Source organism: Punica granatum, chromosome 8 (genome assembly GCF_007655135.1).
Source record: "Punica granatum isolate Tunisia-2019 chromosome 8, ASM765513v2, whole genome shotgun sequence".
NCBI classification, from domain to species: Eukaryota; Viridiplantae; Streptophyta; class Magnoliopsida; order Myrtales; family Lythraceae; genus Punica; species Punica granatum.
Window position 1 is genome coordinate 8,159,312 of NC_045134.1, and position 22,085 is coordinate 8,181,396.

General features: G+C 40.2%; 4 protein-coding genes across 4 annotated transcripts; 1 reads left to right on the top strand and 3 right to left on the bottom strand.

The window, feature by feature from the left end:
- Positions 1–2,088: 2,088 nt before the first annotated feature.
- Positions 2,089–6,352, bottom strand: LOC116188938 (calcium uptake protein, mitochondrial). Its single transcript, XM_031518391.1, has 7 exons — positions 5,920–6,352; positions 5,773–5,840; positions 4,840–5,063; positions 4,604–4,687; positions 3,932–4,145; positions 3,042–3,338; positions 2,089–2,771 (listed from the first exon to the last, which is right to left on the bottom strand). The coding sequence occupies exons 1-7, from the start codon at positions 6,305–6,307 to the stop codon at positions 2,550–2,552; spliced, it is 1,497 nt and encodes a 498-aa protein (XP_031374251.1). The 5' UTR covers positions 6,308–6,352; the 3' UTR covers positions 2,089–2,549.
- Positions 6,353–8,017: 1,665 nt separating this feature from the next.
- LOC116189602 lies at positions 8,018–9,741 on the bottom strand. Its single transcript, XM_031519322.1, has 2 exons — positions 8,428–9,741; positions 8,018–8,325 (listed from the first exon to the last, which is right to left on the bottom strand). The coding sequence occupies exon 1, from the start codon at positions 9,609–9,611 to the stop codon at positions 9,000–9,002; it is 612 nt and encodes a 203-aa protein (XP_031375182.1). The 5' UTR covers positions 9,612–9,741; the 3' UTR covers positions 8,018–8,325; positions 8,428–8,999.
- Positions 9,742–14,179: 4,438 nt separating this feature from the next.
- LOC116186973 lies at positions 14,180–17,742 on the bottom strand. Its single transcript, XM_031515536.1, has 9 exons — positions 17,449–17,742; positions 17,033–17,226; positions 16,730–16,911; positions 16,068–16,352; positions 15,897–15,955; positions 15,767–15,803; positions 15,546–15,617; positions 14,949–15,273; positions 14,180–14,862 (listed from the first exon to the last, which is right to left on the bottom strand). The coding sequence occupies exons 1-9, from the start codon at positions 17,552–17,554 to the stop codon at positions 14,467–14,469; spliced, it is 1,656 nt and encodes a 551-aa protein (XP_031371396.1). The 5' UTR covers positions 17,555–17,742; the 3' UTR covers positions 14,180–14,466.
- Positions 17,743–19,459: 1,717 nt separating this feature from the next.
- Positions 19,460–21,272, top strand: LOC116188531 (40S ribosomal protein S11-like). Its single transcript, XM_031517955.1, has 6 exons — positions 19,460–19,595; positions 19,679–19,719; positions 20,089–20,189; positions 20,588–20,732; positions 20,815–20,904; positions 20,996–21,272. Exons 1-6 carry the CDS (start codon positions 19,584–19,586, stop codon positions 21,087–21,089), a joined length of 483 nt encoding a protein of 160 aa, XP_031373815.1. The 5' UTR covers positions 19,460–19,583; the 3' UTR covers positions 21,090–21,272.
- Positions 21,273–22,085: the final 813 nt, after the last annotated feature.

A 22,085-nucleotide genomic window follows, 5' to 3' on the forward strand; every position in this document is an offset into this window, starting at 1 on the left:
TCTTCACATGACAATCTCTTCTACCCCGATCAATGACCGATCTCAGTATTAGCAATGATCTGTCTATGGCCATTTGAATTCAAAAAGACAGCCACAAAAAAAATGAAAAAAAAAAGAAATTCTTTTAGTCATAATGGAGGTCCATAAAGTTAATACAAGAATAAAAAATAAAATGAAATAAAGCAATACATAAGTTTTGATAATGAGGGTCGAATCGGTTTATTCAAAGCTAACACCTTGTGTTATCACATCAAGATCCCGGAAAATTATGAATTTCCTGCCTTGCCTTGCGTACGGTCAAATCAACTTAAGTAGGAGAAGAAAATAGACTTGACCCAGTTAAATCCTCATTCATATTCGATTTTCCAGTCATCCTTCGATGAAAAAAGTATGGGATCTTGCCAAAATCCGATCACTCGAGAATAGGACCATGTCCATCAATAAAAATAAAAGCATATTCCATGTCATTTTCATTCCTTTCCTCGGCCGGTTGAAGTGTAGTTCGTGTCAAAAGTCGAAAGTTCTTGCCCCGTATAAAACAATGGGACTTCATATAGTAATCTTACACGAAGGCATAGACTGCTTTCGCAGAAAGTTTGGTCCATAGCTCCATGTGCTGAAGTCCTTAGATGAGATGGGATCGACGAATCCGTCTCAACATCCAATGTGGATCATTGCATCAAGAAGAGTACTTCCGAGGGACCACTTAGTCCTGCACTTGCAGCCACAAAGACAAGAATCCTCGAAGGCCTTCGGACGTAGATTGGGCAATGTCCCTCGAGACGCCACAAACTTGAGATCCCATCAGTCCGAAGAAAGCTTGTGATGCTGTACAAACACAAACTAACTTGGAACCGTTCGTATTTGTTTACGAGAAACAACACGAATCCTGCAGATTAGAGGTAGTCAATCGAGAACTGAGTGAAAGTAACGCATTGGAACTAAATAGCAGAAGCCGGTTGAGAGGCGTGTTGACACCATTCTCATCATCTTCTCATTTATATCGTGTATCATACAACGGCAACAACGAACTGGGAGTGGTCATGCAGAAATGACACGCCATACACGACTCTTCGCTGTACCGTATAATATTAATTCCAAGCACTGCCAGTTTCCTCCCTTGCTTCAATTCTTAGCAGCAAGCCACTGTGAAATGACTCCAACGAACTTTAAGCGTTTCATTTTCATTCAGCTCGTCTGTAGGGCCTCATACATACAAGAAGTCCACGTCAAGAGCCTACGGGAGAGTTATTGTCATCCGAGAGAACTATGAGTTAGTTCCATTGGGTTCAAGGACGGAGATCGTTCTTGCTCGGAGGACCTCGAACATAACTTGTTCAGCGTGCTCTAACTTGGTGGCAGATGACGTTCTGCTTAGCCTTGAATAACATTGGTCCGACTAACTGGCCTCATCTGGGTCAAGGGACAGGATCATGGGTATGACTCAAGCGAGACATTTGCGAACGTTTTCTGCACAGCAGATTGACTGGAGATAATGATGTGTAGTTCGTTGAAACGGCGTATAAAGCCACAATACGGTCAATTTTATAACCAACAGACCTCCATGACCATGGAAGCTTGAATAGGAACATGGAGCCTCCTGTTCCAGAATACATTATTCTTCGGAGGACCATGACGGACAAAAAAAGTTTCCTCCAACCAAACTTTAAACAAATGCTTTCTTGCTCGCCTCAATCAGCAAGTTGTCTGGAAACTGATACCAAGTTTTCAATTACAACAGTCCTAATCCATCCATCCACAAAATCAATATATCAGAAAACTGCAGCTACCGGAATACGATTCCATAAGAATTCCTTAGAATAAACCCTAAGGAAGCAAGACAGAAAGTTGAGTTTCCACTAAGTTATATGAACATAAGCACTCCAGCTTCGGGTTTTCACATGCCACGCACGTCTCCTATAAGGATTCATTCACTATCTGTAATCTTTATGACTAGTTCAATCATTCTTTTCAAGTTCATTGTGAAAATAGCTACAACCAGATTCATCAGATTGTGTGTTAAAAACTGCAGTGGCTCTATTTTATTCACTTTTATTTAAGATGAAACATCCACCAAATAAGTCGTAGTTTCTCTTGGACCGTCAAGAAAAAGTCGTATTTTCATAGAGAGTTGATGTTTCTTAAGAACAAAATAAACCATGATTATATACAGAGGCATGATCCCAAAGGCTTAATATTGTCTTGCTTGCTGTATTCTTTCTGAGATAAGGCCACAACTCCAAGAACCTGTTCTCCTTAGTTCATGCCTTCATGACCGTCACCTTCAACTCACGAACTCCGGTTGTTAGGGACAACTAGCTGAGATTCCAGAAGTTAACTCTTCTGATGGTGCAGTTAGAATTTGCTGCAGCCGGACTCCGTGCACAGTCTACGAACATAGACCCCTCTCATCACCCACCTCACAACACTTTGATCTATAATTCTGTTGTCTACTTTACTACGTTCAGCATGGTACAAATATGATAGACTTTGTCCTAAAAGAAAGGGGAGTAGTAAATTCCTCCCCGATCCAAATGCAGGTCATCTGATCAGACTCGCCGAAGTATACTCTCAAGAGACCACTTATTCCCGCAGCAATGGCAACATGACAAGTACCCCATCAGGCCTTTGCCCACAGGCTGAGCAATGTCCCTCTCCCGTCTGTGGAGAACCCTCACAAACTCGTCTGCACTTAAGCTCCCATCACGATTATTGTCGAACACGTGGAAAATGACCTCAGTGACATTGTCAGTAAGCAACACGCCACAAACCTGAGATGCCATCGGTCGATGAAACTATTAAGCACATTATCGCATACAATGGAAACATGAGCAGCAGGAGTCTAAAGGCAGGCACCTAAGGCATACTAATACTAATCTCAATTTTTTCTCAAAATTATGAAGGCAATTACATGCCTAAATTTAAATTATGTGGCATGCACGTACGCTCTGTTGTATGTCAAGCTTCATAACCATCGTGCATCATACAATAGAAACACATATTTCAACAAGAACGAATAGCTGGGAAACAAGGTAACTTACATTGTATGCAGCTCGCTGGAAGTCTTTTCTTGTCAACAAGCCATTTACTTTCCCATAACTGAAAAGGGCCAAAGAAAATGGCTGCAGCTTTTTCCTCAGCTCAGCAAATTTTTTAAATTCCTCCAGAGAAATGCGCACATCTCTAAGATGCTCCTCATTGTCTAGATCATCGACTCGATCGAGCAAGCGGCTTATATGGCTTATGTCAGCAGAAGCAACCATGGACAAGGCAAAATCTTTGGCAGATATGGTTCCCCGTGCTTTGAAGTCATAATGAGCAAATTCCAGATTCAGCATCTACAATGCAGAGCAAGATTTCAAAATAGTGGGAAAATAACAAGCATCATGAGTAGAAAAGAACACATAGGTAATATTCCTCCACTACTCTGATAACTATTATTATCATTAGAGAAAAGATTATGAACTGATAATGTAAACGATGATTGCACGCATTGTATACCTATATGCTTCTGGCACCAACATTGCAGCTTTATCCAAATAACAAAGAGAATTGTTTCAATACGCATTATGTTAGCGGACAGCCAGCAGCCAAAGCATTTCAGATGAAAAGAATTTTAGGAAGTCCCCTTTTTAACAATTTAATACAAATTGCTTAAATAACCCGTAATTAACATCGGTTCAACCTAATTACAACGAGGTTCTTTGGTTAATTTATTCAATCCTTTCTTGCGAAAATAACTTAGAGCTTGTAGTGAAATCCTCGGGACAAAATTGTGAAGGCTTTGCTTCATCTCATGAACAAATGAAAGCAATATAAATGCACAGATTATTCACAGGCAGGGACTCCAAACATTTCAAAAATCTTTTTGCTTAAACTATGTGAAGAAGGATCCGAATTTATATGAAACAACACTATGTTAGTCATATACCTCGTCATGCAAATCTCTCATGAACTGCACGAACTTATCATGCTGAAGGCCTGACTTCCCACCTTCGCCGAAGAAGTACTCCACCAGACCACCTTCTTCAACAGAGCCACAGAACTTCAAACCTGGACGAATTCCATCCCTGTTGATGGACCCCTGTTGAGTATGAGCTCGCATCAAAGCCATCACTTTCTTAAATTCTTCCTTGTCAATCTCCCTGTAGTTATGACAAACCCAGTTTAAGAAACAGAATCATCCAATTGCAGAAAGAATTGTCGCAAAAAAAATAAACAATAAAAAGCTGCAGAATGAATCCTGTTGAATCTCTGTCTCTCTCTCTCTCTCTCTCACACATACACACACACACACATCCTGTCAGTTTTGATTACAACATTGAAAACTGTAATTTGCAATTAACAGCTTTTTGGAAAATGAATTTTCAATATCTAAGATAGAGTCTGACTTAAGTGTATTGTCTAAATTATGTGTTCCACTAACAAATGAGGACAGAATAGAATTTGATCCTTTTTTCCCCGAAAAAGTAGCCGCTATATTATTCATTTCAATTATCTTAAACTTCTGCAGGTCACAGATCAACCCCTAAATCTAGTTCAAGAAATCAAAATCGTAAATCATGTCGACAATCTATAAGGCAAAGTATGTGAATGTACAAACCCATTATTGTTGAGGTCAAACATTTTGAATGCCACCGAAAAGCTTGATTCCGGGATGCTGAGCAGCGTTACAAAGAATATATACCTGGTGAAATATCAATTCGTAACATTATCACTTGAAGAAGCAAAAACACTGAAGAAAGACATTAATAGAAACACAGATACATATTAAACAAAAAAAATTGCCATCCAAGTACGATTTAGAAATCACAGAGAAGTGTTGCTTTAGCAACTCACTCTTTAAATGATATACGCCCATCATTGTTGACATCGAAAAGCATAAACAACTTCGAAGGTTCACATCTCAAGTCACCAGGATTCCTCTCCCCAATCAAATAGCCCTCTCGTACAAGGTTCGATTCAGAAGGCGGGAACACAGGGACAACCGCACGCATCAAATCTGCGGGCTGCATGAGTAACTCTCCTTCCGGGGTTCGAAAGGAGGCAAAGTACTCGAACACCTGCAAGTAGCAGGGTGAATTATTGTCCAATATAAGACACTCTCTTTTCTGAAAAACTGGATGATGTGCATATATAGCCGTCGAGTAACCGCAAGCATCATGATAACCATAGACTTGTGGAGAATACATGTACCGAATGAAGCCATAAATATAGAATCAGCCATCCCTAAGAGCAAGAAGAGTAGTCAAGACCACAAAGCTGAAGAGTATGACAGTGTATCTGCTTCTCCACATCTCCTCGTTGCCCAACAGTTTTTATGAATTCACATAAAGATGTGGTTTTTGAAATGGGCTTGTTCCCACTAGTTTAACAACCAAAATCACAAAAAGAGCCCGAGATTTGGTGAATTTTCTCAATATCTCTCCCTCCTGCACTTCACTGATTCCGCTCGGTTCTGACGCTCGAGAAATTGCCACCTAATTTGAATATCTAATTCATTCCCTGCCCCCATGGAAATTAACCATTCTATACACCAGATGTGTAAAGAGCCAACGCTCCAACAGACCAGGCTTATCGAGCACCAAGCTAATTAACATCCAAAACTTCTGATAATACTCCGATTCCGAGATAAAGCAGGTAACATCACAATTCACAATGCTATGAGAAAGATGAAAATCAAATGCTCAAGGACTTGATAAAACAAAGTGATGAGCTTCAATCTTCTTCGAGAATGGAGTGTATTAGCAAAGCCAAGCCACAGAAAGTCACCTTCTCGGGCGGACTACGCAACCTGATCCGTTTCTCATACTTGAAGAAGACCTTCCTCCTAAAGGTTTCTGCAGCATCGAGAAGTTCAGTTACGATCGATCAAGAAAACGATCAAAACAAGGACGATGTGAATCAGTACCCAGATACCTCCGACGATGAACTTGGGGCTGTACCCAGGGAGAGCAAACTTGCGGAACTGGGAGCCCGACCGGCGGCGATCCTCCACCGCGGGGTCAGCCGCCGGCGTCGTCGACCAGTCAGCGAAGGATAGAAACGGCGCAGCGGAGTCGAATTCGGAACGCCAGTAGAGCAGACCGAGGCCGGACCCGAGGACAATGCCGGAGATCCACCGCAGCAGAGGCGAAGAAGTACCTCGGTCTTGGCGCCGGTCGCAGGCCACGGCGACGGCGTTGAGCGGAGGCAGGGGGAAGGACGAGGAGAGCGCCGGCGGGGCCTGGGTGGACACGTGGCGAAACGGGAACCGTAGGACGAGAGACGACGGTTGGGATCGATCGAGGGAGCTGAGAACGCGCATGGCTTTACTTCGCAGATTTGGAAAGAGGATACTGTGTCGATGGCGGATAGGAAGTTAAAACGACTTTTCTGGTCGGGGCATCTGACAATCCGAAACGGCGTCGTTAGAATTCATCGGCCTACATGTACGGGTAGAATATCAACGTACGAAATCATGTATAATTTTCATTTTCAATTACAATTATCATGTATGTAACATCTGCATATCAAAGTACTTCAGGGGAAAAAAAAAAGAAAAGAAAAATCTGCATATCAAAGTAGAGCACTTCAAATTCATTAAAAAAGAAAAACAGAAAAATAGAGTTCTGAAAATCAAATTTCAAATTACAGTCATGCATAATCACGTAACGGTAAATAATTGATCAATAATTATCTATCAACTTATTGTGCATGTATTGTCACTTGAAGCTAGCTGATCACCACGCATTATTCGGCATTTGGCTAATTTTTACGTCATTAAGCAGCTGTAAGATCCGACTAAGTTCTCTATGCAAATTTCAAAAGGTAGTGCTTGTGCTGAACATGAGATTGCGCAGTTGACCTCAACTGATCCAAACTCCCAATACAATACAAAGTCTTGTATTCATTAAATATATATATATATATGTATATGTATATATGAAGTCTTGATTCCTTCTCAACTAGCCAGCTCTAGCGCCTACATCTCCATGTCCCTCCCTAAAACTCAAAAAGAAATAGAAAAGCTCTCGAGCATTACACAATATATATATATATATATATATATATAAATTCATCAAAAAGAAATATACATTCATGTATAATTTCCCATGACGAGCCCTTTCGATTCAATTCGAATAAGATATCCAATGATAACACCAAAATTTGAATTGGGAGGATGATCACCTAAAGGCGCTTGCATATTCACCCCTATTGATCACCAAAAGGCCCCTGCATATTCATCACGAGCTTCCTTCGAGATGCGAATTCCACATATTCATCACGAGCTACATATCCCGCCCGTTTGTTTTTACGAATTAATTTTAACTTTACTCTACTTAACTTCGCATATCTTCAATTCAACAATATAATTATTACTTTTCTCTTTTTCTTCAATTTTCTTAACCATTCAATTCAATTTTTAATACTAAACTCTATCAACTATTCATTACTTTTCCACAATTCAACAACACAATCGTTGCTTTCCCTCAATTATTAATTACTCACATTTTTTCTCATAATTCAACAACACAATCATTATAAATCAATTAAAATCAAAATTCAACTCTAAAACTAAACGTAAAATAATTCCGAGATATATTAAGAGTGCGCTTAACAGCACAGTAGCAAATTCTCTAATTACACTATTTTCCAAAGGAAATAGTTATTTATATATAAGAGGTTTTTTTTTTTTGGCATTTGATTTGATCACAATTGTAATCATACGGTCCGAATCAGTCCATCCCAAACAATTCAACCTCGTGCCAGGCCGCCTTTTTCCGTTTCCGAAAAACACTTCTTTAACTTCCAAGCCAAGCCTTTCCCGTTGCCTCCTCTATTCCGCCGGCTCTTATTAATTCATTAGTACATTTGACCTCTTTTAATGGCCCTTCACATTCATAAAATAATCATTGATTCATCATTTGTATTTGTTTTGCTTAAAATTAATTGATTTATCATATGCACGTTCAACGGGGTCCAGGGGACGCAAAGCCGAAGGCCTATGCATTTGTTCAAGTCAAACGTAAATGTGTGGGTCCCATGAAACCAGATTCTTCTGCCCCATTCATTTCATTTCATTGAGATTTCGAAAAGTCCTCAGCTTAGCTGGCTCCACTCCTCTCCCACCATTAATAATCAATATATCCATTTAATTATATCAATTTCCCCAATTTATTAATTCTCCCCACAAAATTATTGATTTCTCCACAATATTGTGTAAAAAGTCCAAAGGCTCCCCGCCACGTCTCCTTCCAGCTCGGAAAATGAATTCTGTTTCTGTTTTTTATTAATTTGGAACTTCCAAGTTTTAAATTATTCCCGGCAGATATAAATCCTCACCTGCAACCAGACCAACGTAAACCATTAAAATTGAATAAATATAAATAAATATAAATAAATAATAATAACGTAAATAATAAACAACGGAGAATAAATATGTACCTTTGCTTTGGATGGAAGGAACGGATACGCTGTAAACGGAGAACGGCAACGTCAGCGGCAGACACAAACGTACGGCTGACGTAGCCGTCAAACCAAACCCTACCGGAAAACCCGAACGCCGCAAATCATAAACACGGATGATCCAGAAATCGAATTCGAGTAGGTGAGGGTGTCTCTATGCAGATTACGATTAGGGTTCCGTCGAGAATCCATAGATTCAATGTTAATCCGTTTTTAACTTTTTGGTCCAAAGATGTATCGAATTCGATCAAATGCCCAAAAATTTTCCAGCAATAGCATAGTGGTATGTACAAGAAATGCTATGTCTTCTCAAAGCTCCTGTTCCATGTTCGATTCGGAAACGAAAAGGGTACTCTTCGAGTCCACCGGGATTTGCTGAGTTGACTCGCCTCACCGTTACCGCGAACCAAAAAATTGTCCCGGCATCGGACGGGTTGACTCACCCCCGCAGCATCAGAGCCACAACCACCACCGCCGTCGTTTCCGACAACCGCAACGCACCGACACTGACAAGGAGAGCATGAACCAACCTGTGCAGCCAACCCTACCGCTTACAGATCCTCGGCCTTGGACATCACCGAGAGCCGGCTCGGCCTTGGCTGGAAGGCCGCCCGCCTCCTCTGCTGGTGGGAGGACGGCCTTATCAGGGCCGCCAGGGATCTCTTCATCAGCTCTCCCTCGACGCCGCCGATCCTCACGATGGAGTTCTTCATCGCGGATCTAAGCATGTTCAGCCGATTCGAAAGGGACGACACCGCCTGGTGCTTACCTCCACCGGAATTCTTGTGCAGGCTGCACCGGAAGGAGCCGGGGTGGGAGGTCGGGGAACACATGCACGTCCGCTTGACGGAGCCGCCGCGGTTGTTGATGACGGGATATCTGGAGGACACCGCAATTGACCGCTTAGGGGAGACCGGCCTGTCAATGGAGAAACGCACGGAAGGAGACAGGGGCTTCGAGGTGTACATGTTGACGCGGGTCGGGGAGGTCGATCTGTGGTTGAAATAAGCGGAGGACGGAGATGAGAAGCCGGAGCTGGTCGATCCGAAGGCCGACGCCGCCGCGGCGATCGACGAGTCGGACGCCGGCGAGGTTAGCCTCCTCGACGGCGAGGCCGACCGCAGGACCGGCCCGCTGGATCTGGCTCTCGACGAGGTCGACATTGATGGGCCTCAGTGGAGGAGAGAGAGAAGAAGAAGATTCTAGAGAGAGGAGGGGGTAGGGGGGGGTTGCTTCAGCTGCTTCACGTCTCCCGTAAGGGGCAGATCGGCTGGTTGATTCGGCAAACCTAGCGTATATCAAAGCCCCAATTTATAGAACGGGACGAGGGCAGAATCGCCATTTCGGCCCGGAGTACCCGGGGGTTAAACTAACTCAACCACGGTCAGGTTGGGGTGGGGGGTTGTCCAACGGACGTTTCGTCGCGGACCTGGCCGAGACGACAAGAGATCTTGCCGTTTCGTGTTGGCATGTGGCGGAGGTTGCCACGTAAGAGGTGGCGGTTGATAATTTTTGCGATTTTACGCGCAAAAAATGTCCCCCCGACCATCTGAATCCGAGGAGGTAGTAGGATGGAATATCCTGTGTGCCCCCGTTGTCAGAATCTCACGCTCTCCTTCTCTCGATACTCACCGCTGATACGATAACTGTATCTAGCTCACGCAGAATCGCATTAAATTGGTAGATCTCAGGAATTGATCCAGGATTTTAGTCGAAGGGGGAAGGGCAAGTCTTTGGGAGGGATAAAAAGGAGGGTAATTTGTCGAGAGTTAGTGGCCCTTGGTCCATCCCCGAAATACTAGTAGTAGGCCAATAGTCGTTTTCAACGAACAGCGCAGTCCTGATGAAATGGAAATTGATTCAGTGATCCGAAAGATTATGTCTGAAGGTGTGGATTCTGAAGGTTATGTGCTCTTTCTCGTTTTAGGTGTATCTTACTTTTATGGTAATTTGACGTTAGCGATGCGACATTCATGCTCATTAATCCCGCACAAACTTATACCGGTGAAATATTTAAGTCGGAGCACAGGTGATGCACAGCGTGGTGGTCATCTTTTATCATGATAATGTCTCAGCTCACGCTAATTTTGTGTCAGCAAAATGTATACCCCCCTCGCGTCATGACAATTAACTTAATTGGCCCATTTTTGTAGATGAATTTTCCCAATTCTCCTGATTGGTATCCATTGGCAGCTTTTCTCAATTTAATATTTTACATATCTTGAATCTTCAATTGGAAGATCAACCTCCTAAAGTAAATTATTTAAATCCCAAATCAACTCAAATCTAGTTTTCCTGTTTTCTCCCTTGACATCGACTTGGTGGCTAATATGATTTGTGTATTTGAATTATGTTGGCTCTCGTAGACAGTGAAAGATTGAATTGGGGATGTCCCTTTTCTCGTTACAAATCAATAATAGGGGACAGATATACGGTATCTGTACTAGCCAACAATATATACGGTGAAATTTAAAATGTTATCCATTTCAAATATCATATTAATGCTTAGTTAGGGAAAGTTATTGCCAGAGCAAAATATACCGAAATAAAATTGCCGAAAATTAATAAGTTACTTAAATCATAAGAAGTAAATTATTTGGAACATAATGACTTTCCTTGAAATCAAATATAAATGATCATTATTCATCAATTATATAATATAATATATATGTAAAGTCGGAGAACGGGAGGAGGAAGCTCCAAGAGTAGTCAAATTGCGAAACTTTTAAGTCCATATAAAATTGATTTTTCATTCCCAAATCAATAAAGTTTGTTATATTTTTCTTTGAGCATATTAAATGTTTTTTGGTTATTTGTTCACATTATTTTACATAATATAATATAAGATTTTTTTTGAAAAATTTAAAAATTTTCTTGAGAAATTAAAAGAACTCTTAAGTTTAATATGCCAAATGGTCTGTAAATACTAAATGAAAATTCTTATTTTTTTTCTTGATCATTTTATCTGCTATAAATGTTTCAATACTCTAACTCATTTAATGATATTTCCCACTTTTCATTGCACTAATGCATATTGTAATTTTCATTTTTAAATAACGCGGAGCTTTTAGGTTTTATTCGACTAATCTCTAACGACCCACATAAATTCCTCCGAGTTGATGGGACAAGTAACTCGGCCACACATGCAAAACCTATTGGGTTCACAATATTACAGGTGTATCGACTCTCTATAAATATGTTTTTCGCATTTTCAGTTGGCTATATTACAAATTTATTGGGCTTTGACCCCATATCTCAAATATTAATTTATCGAAATATTTTCTAAGTCATGATTTCCTTTTAATTTAAAATTTATTTGATTGACTTTTATTTCTGTTTCTAATTTTTATATAATAATTAAATATCATAATTAGATGGCCATGGCATCACATAGTTTACAAATGGAGAAATCACGTAATTTATCCAAAAGACTTTTTGTCTTTCAGGAATATATTTAATATATTTCATTAATTGGATGAGTTTCTTATTTTTTTTAGAAATCTTTTAATGTTTATTGACGATTGCCGATGTAATAATTTAGTGTAATTATGCAATAAAAATAAAATAATATATAAATTGAGAGAATTTAGATAGTTGATATTTTCTTAATTGAAGATGAATTCTACAAAGAGTTGTACTTACTAAAAAGTAAAAACAATAAGAAAATAAACAAATGGATGCATGCATGCATTACGATGACAAATACATGAAAATATTTATCAGGCCGTGCATTTCAAAAGACATATAACTACAAGCTGAGAGCTTTAAAAAAAGAGTCTCATGATACTTTCTCATTAGCGCGTCCGATTTTTATATATATAATATATTGATTTTGTATAAACAAAAGTACCTTTTACAATTACATATCAATTTGGTAGATAGAATTATATTTGCAACCACTTAAGACGAAAGTAGTCCCAGAATTCATCACCAAACATTGATGATTTTGCCTATAAATAAATACTGAAAGAAGTACTTCTGAAACCTTTCGATACACTCTTCACTAATATTATTCATTTGATTTAAGGATTTAGATGAACTGAATAAGGAGAAAATAACCATGCATTCACCATTCAACCCCTTTTTCTTTCTTCTATCTCTTCTTCTCTTAACCACCGCTTTCTGGAATTGATTATATATGATCCAAAATCTATTGATTATCTCAAATATATGATTTATATAAGATTATGACTAATGCAAACTTGACATTATTTATTTTGTCTGAAGTGCAAGTATTACCTACTTTTCTATCGATACGAATTACCTTAATCATATCACTTTAATAAAAAAATTCACCTATACGTAACACGAACATTAATTAATTTTGAATTAAAATTTCATGTCGGAGATTTTTTAGATTTGACGAGCAGGCGGTCGGAACATACTAGGCGAGGAAGGAAGGCCGATATAATTATGAATCAATGCGTGCGGGCGAACGACAGCTGTGACAGTCGAAAGTGACCCACATTTACATCATCCACCCGAAGTTTCATGTAGAAATCTCTTGATCTTGTCTTGTCTCCCAACATTTCAACCATAATGAAGCCGATGCCATGTCTCGCAGGCGGCAGAGCTCTTATCCTCTCCCATGGACATCATCTACACTAGCACACCTGGTGATTCGTGATTTGGCACATCTTACTTTTTATTTTGATATAAACAAAGAAAAAAAAGAAAGAAATTTATATTGGGACCAACAATTTCTAGAATTTCTTTATGAAATTGATTTGGTGCCACCTACCGGTAAAAACCAAAGATATGGAATCAAGCTAGTACAAAACATAATTTGGGACAGTTCTGCAGTCCTTCTAAAGCAATAGTTCTGTATGTACAATGAATGTTTATAGAGGAGCGTACACAAATTAAGATAGCTCATGTAAATTATTCTTGCCGTCTACTAAGTGTCTCGGCTGATGCTGCACCCTATGAGAGTGGTTATGTCAGATAAAACTTCGAGGCTTCAGAAGAAGTGATTGTCCGCTAAAAACCTCATTTTTTTAAGCTAGTACGAGGATGAACGGTAGTACATGGATTTTCTTTTTTGTATCATTTTATCCGGTTATTATATTATGTACTCGAGCCTCCAGAGTTTTTTTCGTGTTTCCAATGGGTTATTACATTTTAATATAGTTGAAGGACCCGATTGCTGCGAATTTTGACGTAGTTCTGGCACCTGTCACTCTCCTCTTGGAGCTATGTGGAAGCCCCCGTTTTTCAACTAAGTCCGGTCACCCAGTCAAAGAAGCTCCTATTGACATTCTTAAACTATTTGGGAGAAATCAACTCTTCGAGAGAGAGAGAGAAGCGCCGAGTCCGACCAAAGAAATCTTCAGACATAATAGACATCTGAGCTAATCGGCCACCATATGGAGGCTCCATTGAAAGTGCAATATATTGATACAAAATTGCCATGTTGGGTGGGTGCCAAGTAGCCAACCACCATACCACGAAACACATTTACTTACGATTTTGGACTGCGTCGTGCCGATACATATGCGACCAAAATTGACGTGTGGAGAAACTGAGAGAACTGGTAATCTTTCAAGCTTCAAAAAACACACGATGCATGGACTTTGGAAGCTCGAAGGGCATGGAGTTCTTATAACAGGTCAAACGTACATGATATCGGTGTCTTCTAACTAGACCCTTCTGTATTTGGCCAGGGAAATCTCAATCAATTAGTAAATAAATGAATATGAATAATCTCAGTATTGAACATGAAACTTCTTGATTACCTGTAAAAGTGTGTGCCACTGCACAACCCCATTTGATTGTTAATTAGTAGTCTTGAACCATATTATATATAGCCATAGCACATAATTAAGTTGTAATTAGTCAAATAATTTAATTGGAATATTCTTTTCTAGGAGAAGATTGAACATGAGCGCTACCTAAAAATGATTGAGGGCTTCACGTGGACTAGCTCCCAATCATGAAGTACCTAACTGCACGCAGACAGCCGCTCTTGAGCTCATCGTAGATTATCCAACTAACACTAACACAACAACTGACTATTCTTCATTGTTCAATTTCGGGATTCTTGTGCCGACCTTCATTGACTTGATCCATTGTTTCATCCTCCGATTGCTTCGTGTAAGAGCGTTGCATCCGCTCTCTCCCAAAGATGATCCATAAGATTATGGACATCATAACGGCCGCAGAGACGATTGCGAGCCCCACATAGATCCACCTGCTGTATTTCGTGAGGCTGGGGCAGTGGTTCTTGTATATGTCGGTGAAGGTCTGTCGGGCGACCGTGCAGTCTTGCAGCTCGATCAGGTAAGGGCTGTAGTTGTAGAGGCCGTAGCTGACGTTCACCACCGCTGACATCTGGCCGTAGAAGGCTGGGGTCAGACGTCCCGTGTTGGTGCATATTCCCGTTGGCGAGACCTGACAAACGAAGTTTCTCCACACCTGCACCGATTAGATTCGCAGGTTATGGGAGAAACTGTGATTCAAATGCCCTTCTGTTGCACAAAAACACAGTTTGAGTAGCTTACCTGGGTCGCATTGTTCAAGTCCACCTCGCTGTTGGAGCAGGTTCGGTCAGTCAAGTCAGCATGGAATGGGTTGCAGAGGATCGGAACGAGCGGGCCTGACTGGTTGAAGTACATCGTTGGGAAGTTGGGTGAGAAGTTGATGTTTGAGACATTGGTGATCACCTGGTTGACAACCTCTACGAGCTGGTAGGTCACTTCCTTGCTGCGAGTCAAGGTCTCTTGGATTGTCGCACTGTCCACACATGGGAGTATCTCGTCTATTGCCGTGTGAGCACTCGGATTCTGGACCCATTCTTCCATCGCCACACAAGTGTCCCCGGCAGCACTGCCACAGATAACAAGTAATGGCAATGAGATGATGAATATTCAGCATTCTGCACTCAAAGTATTTGTCATGTCCTGTTTTGCTCGATGATCTTATCGTAAGTGCCACATTGTGATCTCTAAGGCTGCTATTAATTTGCTGATTTAAGGAGAGTTCGGTTCAATCATCATAGGAAATGAGATCCTCTTGCGGTTAGGATCACAAACTTGAAAGTTCGACGAAGATCTTCACAAATAAAACTAGGTTGGAATCTGATTATTTGAGAGACTTACTTGTGGAGGAGGAGGAATGTTCCTGACAAAATGAAAGTTCCAGCAACAAGCATCCATCCGATTACGACCAAGCTGCAAACATTTTGATCCGAAGAAGACCCGAGAAGCAATTGTCAGGACCCATATATTGGACAAATAAAAACATCAACATCAGAAGATGACTGCCGCAAGAAATCGAACCAGCAAGCGCAAAAACAAGCAAAATGCGTGCCACTACTCACATGTACACAAGAACTTGCATCCCGAACAGCGAAAAAGCTGGATCAAGGAAATAAATAGTAATCTCATAAGCAGAAAGCCACTCGGTTAAGTTGATTATAAAAATGATATCACATAAGGATAGAGCCTTACCAAGTCCGAGAAATGTCAAAAGAAGCATGACCACCGAGGTTGCAATAAGTGCCAACCGCCTGCACGAAAATAGTAGAAACTCAGGTCTCTTGTTAATATACAGGGGGAGTGAGATTCCACAGTCTAGGATAGGAAAACAAGCTTATAATATAAGAGGAAATGTATCATTACACTGAGTCCAGTAGATGTCGGATGTCATTGGAACTCTCTTGCGTTCGGGCAGCAACTTCACCAGCTGAAGAGTTCAGTTTCGTCCCAATCTGATCAATATCAGTCTGTACATTCGGAGGCACAAAGACTTGATCAACTCCAGTCTGCTTAGCTGCTCCAATATAGTCCGACACTTGTTGGAGCTTTCCTACGGTGGCATCTGCCTGAGTCACGAGGTATTCTAGGGCTCTATCCGTGCTCCTGCGGAACCTCCCCTGACCCGCGTAAAGAATCAAGCACCCAATTCTGTTAAGGGCCGTGAAGACATTAGTTAACACATCATAAGCATTTTTGCAACAATCTCTTCTCTCTCGGAAGTCCTTAGAATTGTTTTGAGAGCAATCGCGAGTCACGTGTTTTAATTTATCAGTGGTTCAAAAGAGCAACTGATCGCTCACGAAATTATCCAGTGCTCTTAACTGATGACCTATTGGCATCTTACCACTATACTAATGTCTGATCATGTTACGTATTTAGAGCATCCAATTGTGTCTTGTACCATCTTAATAATATATTTCAGATTCAAGCATCACTTCTCGAACAACAGGTTTCCGGTTTTCAACCTTTTCTGTTCTAAGCAGCAAAAAGACTGTTCTCCTAAAGAGCAATGTAGCGGCATTTACACTGCGGTAATGGCGAAGATCACGAGCAAAGTGAGGGATAGCGAATAGGTGGCTCGAGAGTACTCTTTAGGCTCCCTTTCGCTGCAGAAATAGCAAATAAAATTGACCAGCAAGAATACTCCAAAGCCGAGGAACCATATTGCTGCAGCGGCGAACAACGGAGCTCCAGTGAATCCCACAGACTGCAGGCCATAGAGAAACAGTTTTATACAATTAGTATCAGTTGCCATTCTTTCAAGGTAAAAGGCGCAAAAACTGTCGAGATCATTGTAAAACACGAAGAAGAGTTTTCGATCTACTTACAGCCCAGTAATGGCGGTCCTCGATGTTCCATCCTCCAGTGTATCTGTCAAACCCGTTCAGAGGGTCCTTTCGGCGAGTTCGTTGGGCAGCTAAGATGAGCAGAGCGTTGTCGACCGGCTCACTGATGGGTGCTTCCCCAAACAACCCTTCAGCTCTATGTAAGTGTAGACCAAACTTCACCTTATTCTGCAAACCTGATAGTTCCAGGGGAGAAAAAAAAAAAACACCATTGTTATACAGATTTTCTTTAGCTTAAAAACGCAGAAAAAAGAAAACTTTATGAACCCTCACGCGAAAAGCCAGAAAAAAGAAAAAAAGAAGGAGAAAAAAGAAAAGCTTTTGATTTTTCCTTTTGTTATTATCATAGCCATGTGAATGGAGGCTGGAGCAGAAGATTCATGGGAGAATGAAGCTACCTTGAGCTGAAGGTGCCTGAAATGAAGAAGAAGATGATGCTTCCGAGGATGTTAATGTTGGTGAAGAGAACAGGAACAAGAGGATAGCCACGGCAGGGAGTTGCATTGCGCTATAACTTAACAAACACAGAGAGAGAGAGAATGAGAGCTCTGCTTTTGCCCTGTTACTGCTACTGTTTTAGCTGGAGAAGATGGAGAGAGAAGAGCCAAGCTAGAGGTTGGAGCTTGGATACTGTGAAGGAGGAGGCGAGAGCTGGAACACACTCCCAGCAGCAGACAAACAGCAGCTATGAAAATTCACAAAAATTGTTTTTCTAGACAATAATTTTAATTCTTATTTCCCATTGCCACAAAAACGATGAAATTTCTTTATCGACTGATATTAGTCGCTCGAGCATTGGCCCAAGAAAAATTATTCGGTGAGTATTACAGTTACTGCATAAAAAAAAATCGGCTAACAACTGACAGTACACGCATAAAAGATACAGTTATAGTTTATAAAATTTCTCTCTCATCTTCACATGCGTCAGTTGCTGATTGAATTTTATACAGTCACGTGATTATGATACTAACTGAATATATCCTTATATCAACTAATCTTGTCTACGAAGTGCTATGTTTAGAGCCCCTAAACCACACACAATAGGTAAAATATGATAATCGGTTGAATTAGCTGACGCGAGTATTCATATTGTTCGTCAATTGCGACAAATCGATCACATAGACTAAGAAGCACGATAATCGTAATACAAATTTCTTCTTCATAATGTTGTTGTTTCAATAAAATAAAATGAATTTGCTCGGCAATTTTTAGTTTTCTAACCTAAATCTTAAGTATAAAAGCATAAGAATGATTAGTGATAATCAATTTTTGATGGATAAAAATGTGAAAAAATGTGCTGCATTATGGGTCCCATAAAACGTGTAATTTCTACTTTTCATGGTTCTAAGCCCAAGGAAAATTGAACCTTTTTTTGACTTTAGATCACTGGACCATATGACAGGCATGGGCCCACCCTCCGTGAACGGCCCCGATCTCCGGCTCTTGTCATGGCCTTCCCATTTCCCGCCTTTTTTAATAATATAATTTCTTTAGGAAAAATTTAAAAAAAAATTCAAATTTTATAAAATATCTCAGTTTTGTCATAAATTTTGTTTTGTAATAAAAAAAATCATAAGTTTTCTAAAATGTCTAAAAAATGACATCCGTTATAACTTCCGTCAATTTTTTCTTACGTGTGACCTACGTGGACTGTTAAAGGGACCCACCATCAACAGCAAAAATTGACGGAAGTTATAACGGAGGTCATTTTTGAGACATTTTAAAAAATTTATGATTTTTTTGTTACAAAACAAAATTTAAAATAAAACTGAAACTTTTTACAAAATTAGGATTTTTTTTGTAATTTGCCAATTTCTTTATTATTACTATTTGATTTATTATTTAGTACCTCCTTAATTTGTTAATGGGCCCAAACATGGGCCGGACAAAGAACAATAGAGAAAACACTCATCCCCAATGCTTCGATAAACATATTTGTAAGAGAGGGACATTATCATCGGGTATATTTCGACATTCAACTCGTCTGAGTCACTACTTTTGGCGTAGCATTTGTATTGTACATGTAGATTTACAGCTTAATTTAAATGATGTTATCTTATAAAAAAATGATAAATTTATTTATGTGATATAACGGAAATACCTAATAATTACTTCACTTTCAGCAAATTCCATTAAGAAATCTGGCTATTTTCTTCGCCGAGTAAGCACGCCTTGGAAGTCTCCTGAGTCGTCCATGTCCATCCATCCCGACTGACTTATTTGATTGCCCAAAAAAGATTTTACGAACTTATTAAACTTTGAAACTCCTAAGGAGAAGAAAAAGAAAAATTCATGGTTCTATACATATATATATATATATATATACACAACCACCAAACATAATGAAAACTCCAGGAACAGGCCCATATTATGCTGACGGCCCATCTGATTGGGCTGTGAGTTCTTGGGCCCAAGGCCCATATCTGGCCCAGCTCGAGGGCCGGTAATAAACCCTAGTCTCCATCTTCGTTCTCTTCCTCCGTCGTTTGAGCATAGCTGCCTCTGTGAAGCTCTGCGGGCGACGTTCATCACCATGGACGCTCAGGTTGAGATCTATCTCTGCCTCTCTATGTCTCTGTGGTTTTCTCCTTCAGCTCACTGATCATGTTGATCTGATTCTTGTCGCAGACGGAAAAGGCCTTCTTGAAGCAGCCGAAAGTGTTCCTCTGGTGAGTGTTCTGGCACTCAATCTCTAGCTGTCTCGATTCCTTCATCTCTTTCCATCTCTGGGGAAATGTAGTAAATAGAGAGAATTAGAGTCATTTAGGATTCAGCTTTGATTGATTAATTGCATTCCATCACTGAGCAGGCTAATTTGCTATATGTCTGTGGTTACATTGTGCCAATTGCCATGGTGAAAGAACCATGTTTGAGCTTCTTGCTGTCAGACTGATTGCATTCATGATTTATTACTAAAGACTTGATTTTTATGGGTGCTTATGAAGGATGAACCCTTATGTATTGGTGAAAGTCCTTGCTTTGATGTTTGAATAAGTGCTAGTAGTTTGACTCTATGCATCTGCTGGGAAATTTTGTAGCTCGAAGAAGTCGGGCAAGGGTAAGAGACCCGGAAAGGGAGGAAACAGATATTCGAAGAGCATTGGGTTGGGATTCAAGACCCCCAGAGATGCTATTGAAGGTACATGAGATAGATAGTTTATTTTAGCTATGAGGAAACGAGCTTCATTAATTTTCTCAACCTGTCTGCCTTAAGGTATAAACAGCTTCTGAAGCTGCATGCCATTATATGGTGTTGATTGATGGTTATTACTTGCAAATGAAGTTTCTGTTTCTGTACGTTTAGTACACTGGATTCTGTAAATTGTGTCTATTAAGGTCCCGTGTCTGTCTGCATTTTCTTCTTGGCCATGAGTTGTCATTCTGATAATTTGATTCGTGAAAGGGAGCTTTGGATATTTACTTGGGTGAACTCAATGCATGCTTCTAGTAGAATTAAAGCTATTCACTTTAGAAAATGTATGTTTTCTCATTTGGAGGGCGTTTGATTCATAGTTATCTGCTTGAACATGATTTCAGGTACTTATATTGACATGAAGTGCCCGTTCACTGGCAATGTTTCCATTAGGGGTCGTATCCTTGCTGGTACTTGCCACAGTGCTAAAATGATGCGGACCATCATCGTCCGACGAAACTACCTTCACTTTGTGAAGAAGTACCAGAGGTTAGTTAGATGACCATTCACTATTGTTAAGTCTTTCTTTTCATGAGCTTTATCTGAGAAGCTCATCTTTTTCCCCTTCTAGATATGAGAAGAGGCACTCCAATATTGCTGCCCACGTCTCCCCATGCTTCCGTGTTAAAGAAGGGGACCATGTAATTATCGGCCAATGCAGGTAATTTTTGTTTTCCCTAGTCTCACTTAATTTCTATTTTGCCACAGTGCAGCTCTTAATTGAGGCATTCTATGTGCTTAATCTTGCTCAGGCCATTGTCGAAGACTGTTAGGTTCAATGTACTTAAAGTGATCCCAGCTGGGTCATCAGGTGGAGGTGGGAAGAAGGCGTTCACGGGAATATAAGCTTTGTATGCTGTAGTTTGTCGACTTTTGGTGCTGCTTCTTATAGTAATGCCTAGTTTAACAATTTGGATTTGGCTAATTCCTCTGTTATCCCTCTCTTGGAATGACATTTCTGTAATTGAGATTTTGTACAATTTCTGATCTCATTAAAGTTTGAAAAGCAAATTGCTTGCGAATTCCTTGCAAATTCCTATGACATCTGCAAGGAGTACTACTGACCCCGCGGTGTAGCTCTGGCAAAGTGGCATGTTCTCAACTCGACTGATTACTGTATTCAGGATAGATAATTTCAACTTGCTTCTAAGATTTCAAGCTGGGCTTTCAACAAGAAATGGTTTGTTCTTATCATACTTATTAGGAGTCTCTTTAAATTTCTCTGATCAGCTAAGTGCCTTATAAAGGCATAGCCAACCGGATCAACTTGTGACATGAAAACCAATATCTTCATTCACGTCAGGTCGATCTTCTATCTGATCATTGTCGCTGGGAATGGGGAGTATCTCGAGTTTGAATGTCATGTTTTGATGATGAGGGACTGAATAGTCAGGAACGACTAGAATCCCCGAGACATTTCCGAGATATGTCGTTTTTTGATGATGAAGGACTGAATAATCAGGAAGGACTCGAATCCCTGAGACATTTCCGAGATATTGACGTAGTAGAGCACCTTGCTCCTCTGCCTGACCTGAGCAGGGCAGGCAGCTCGCGTTGTGGATGTTCTAATCGATGATGTTTGGGTTCACAATTTGGCCCATGGACATCTTTTCAAACATCATTCAATTAGATCATTCGGGTTATCTTATTATTAGTTTAGGGTTTATCTTATTACTGTCCCATCTCGAATCCTCATTGCAAGAAATTATTTCAATTTAGTTGATTTTAAGTTCATTGCAATCATAGACAAGTTGGTTGAGGATATAAAAATTTAAATCAAGCGGCACGGATTGTTTCATTCACCGGTGAAATTCGAACATAAAATTTCGTAATTATTAGACG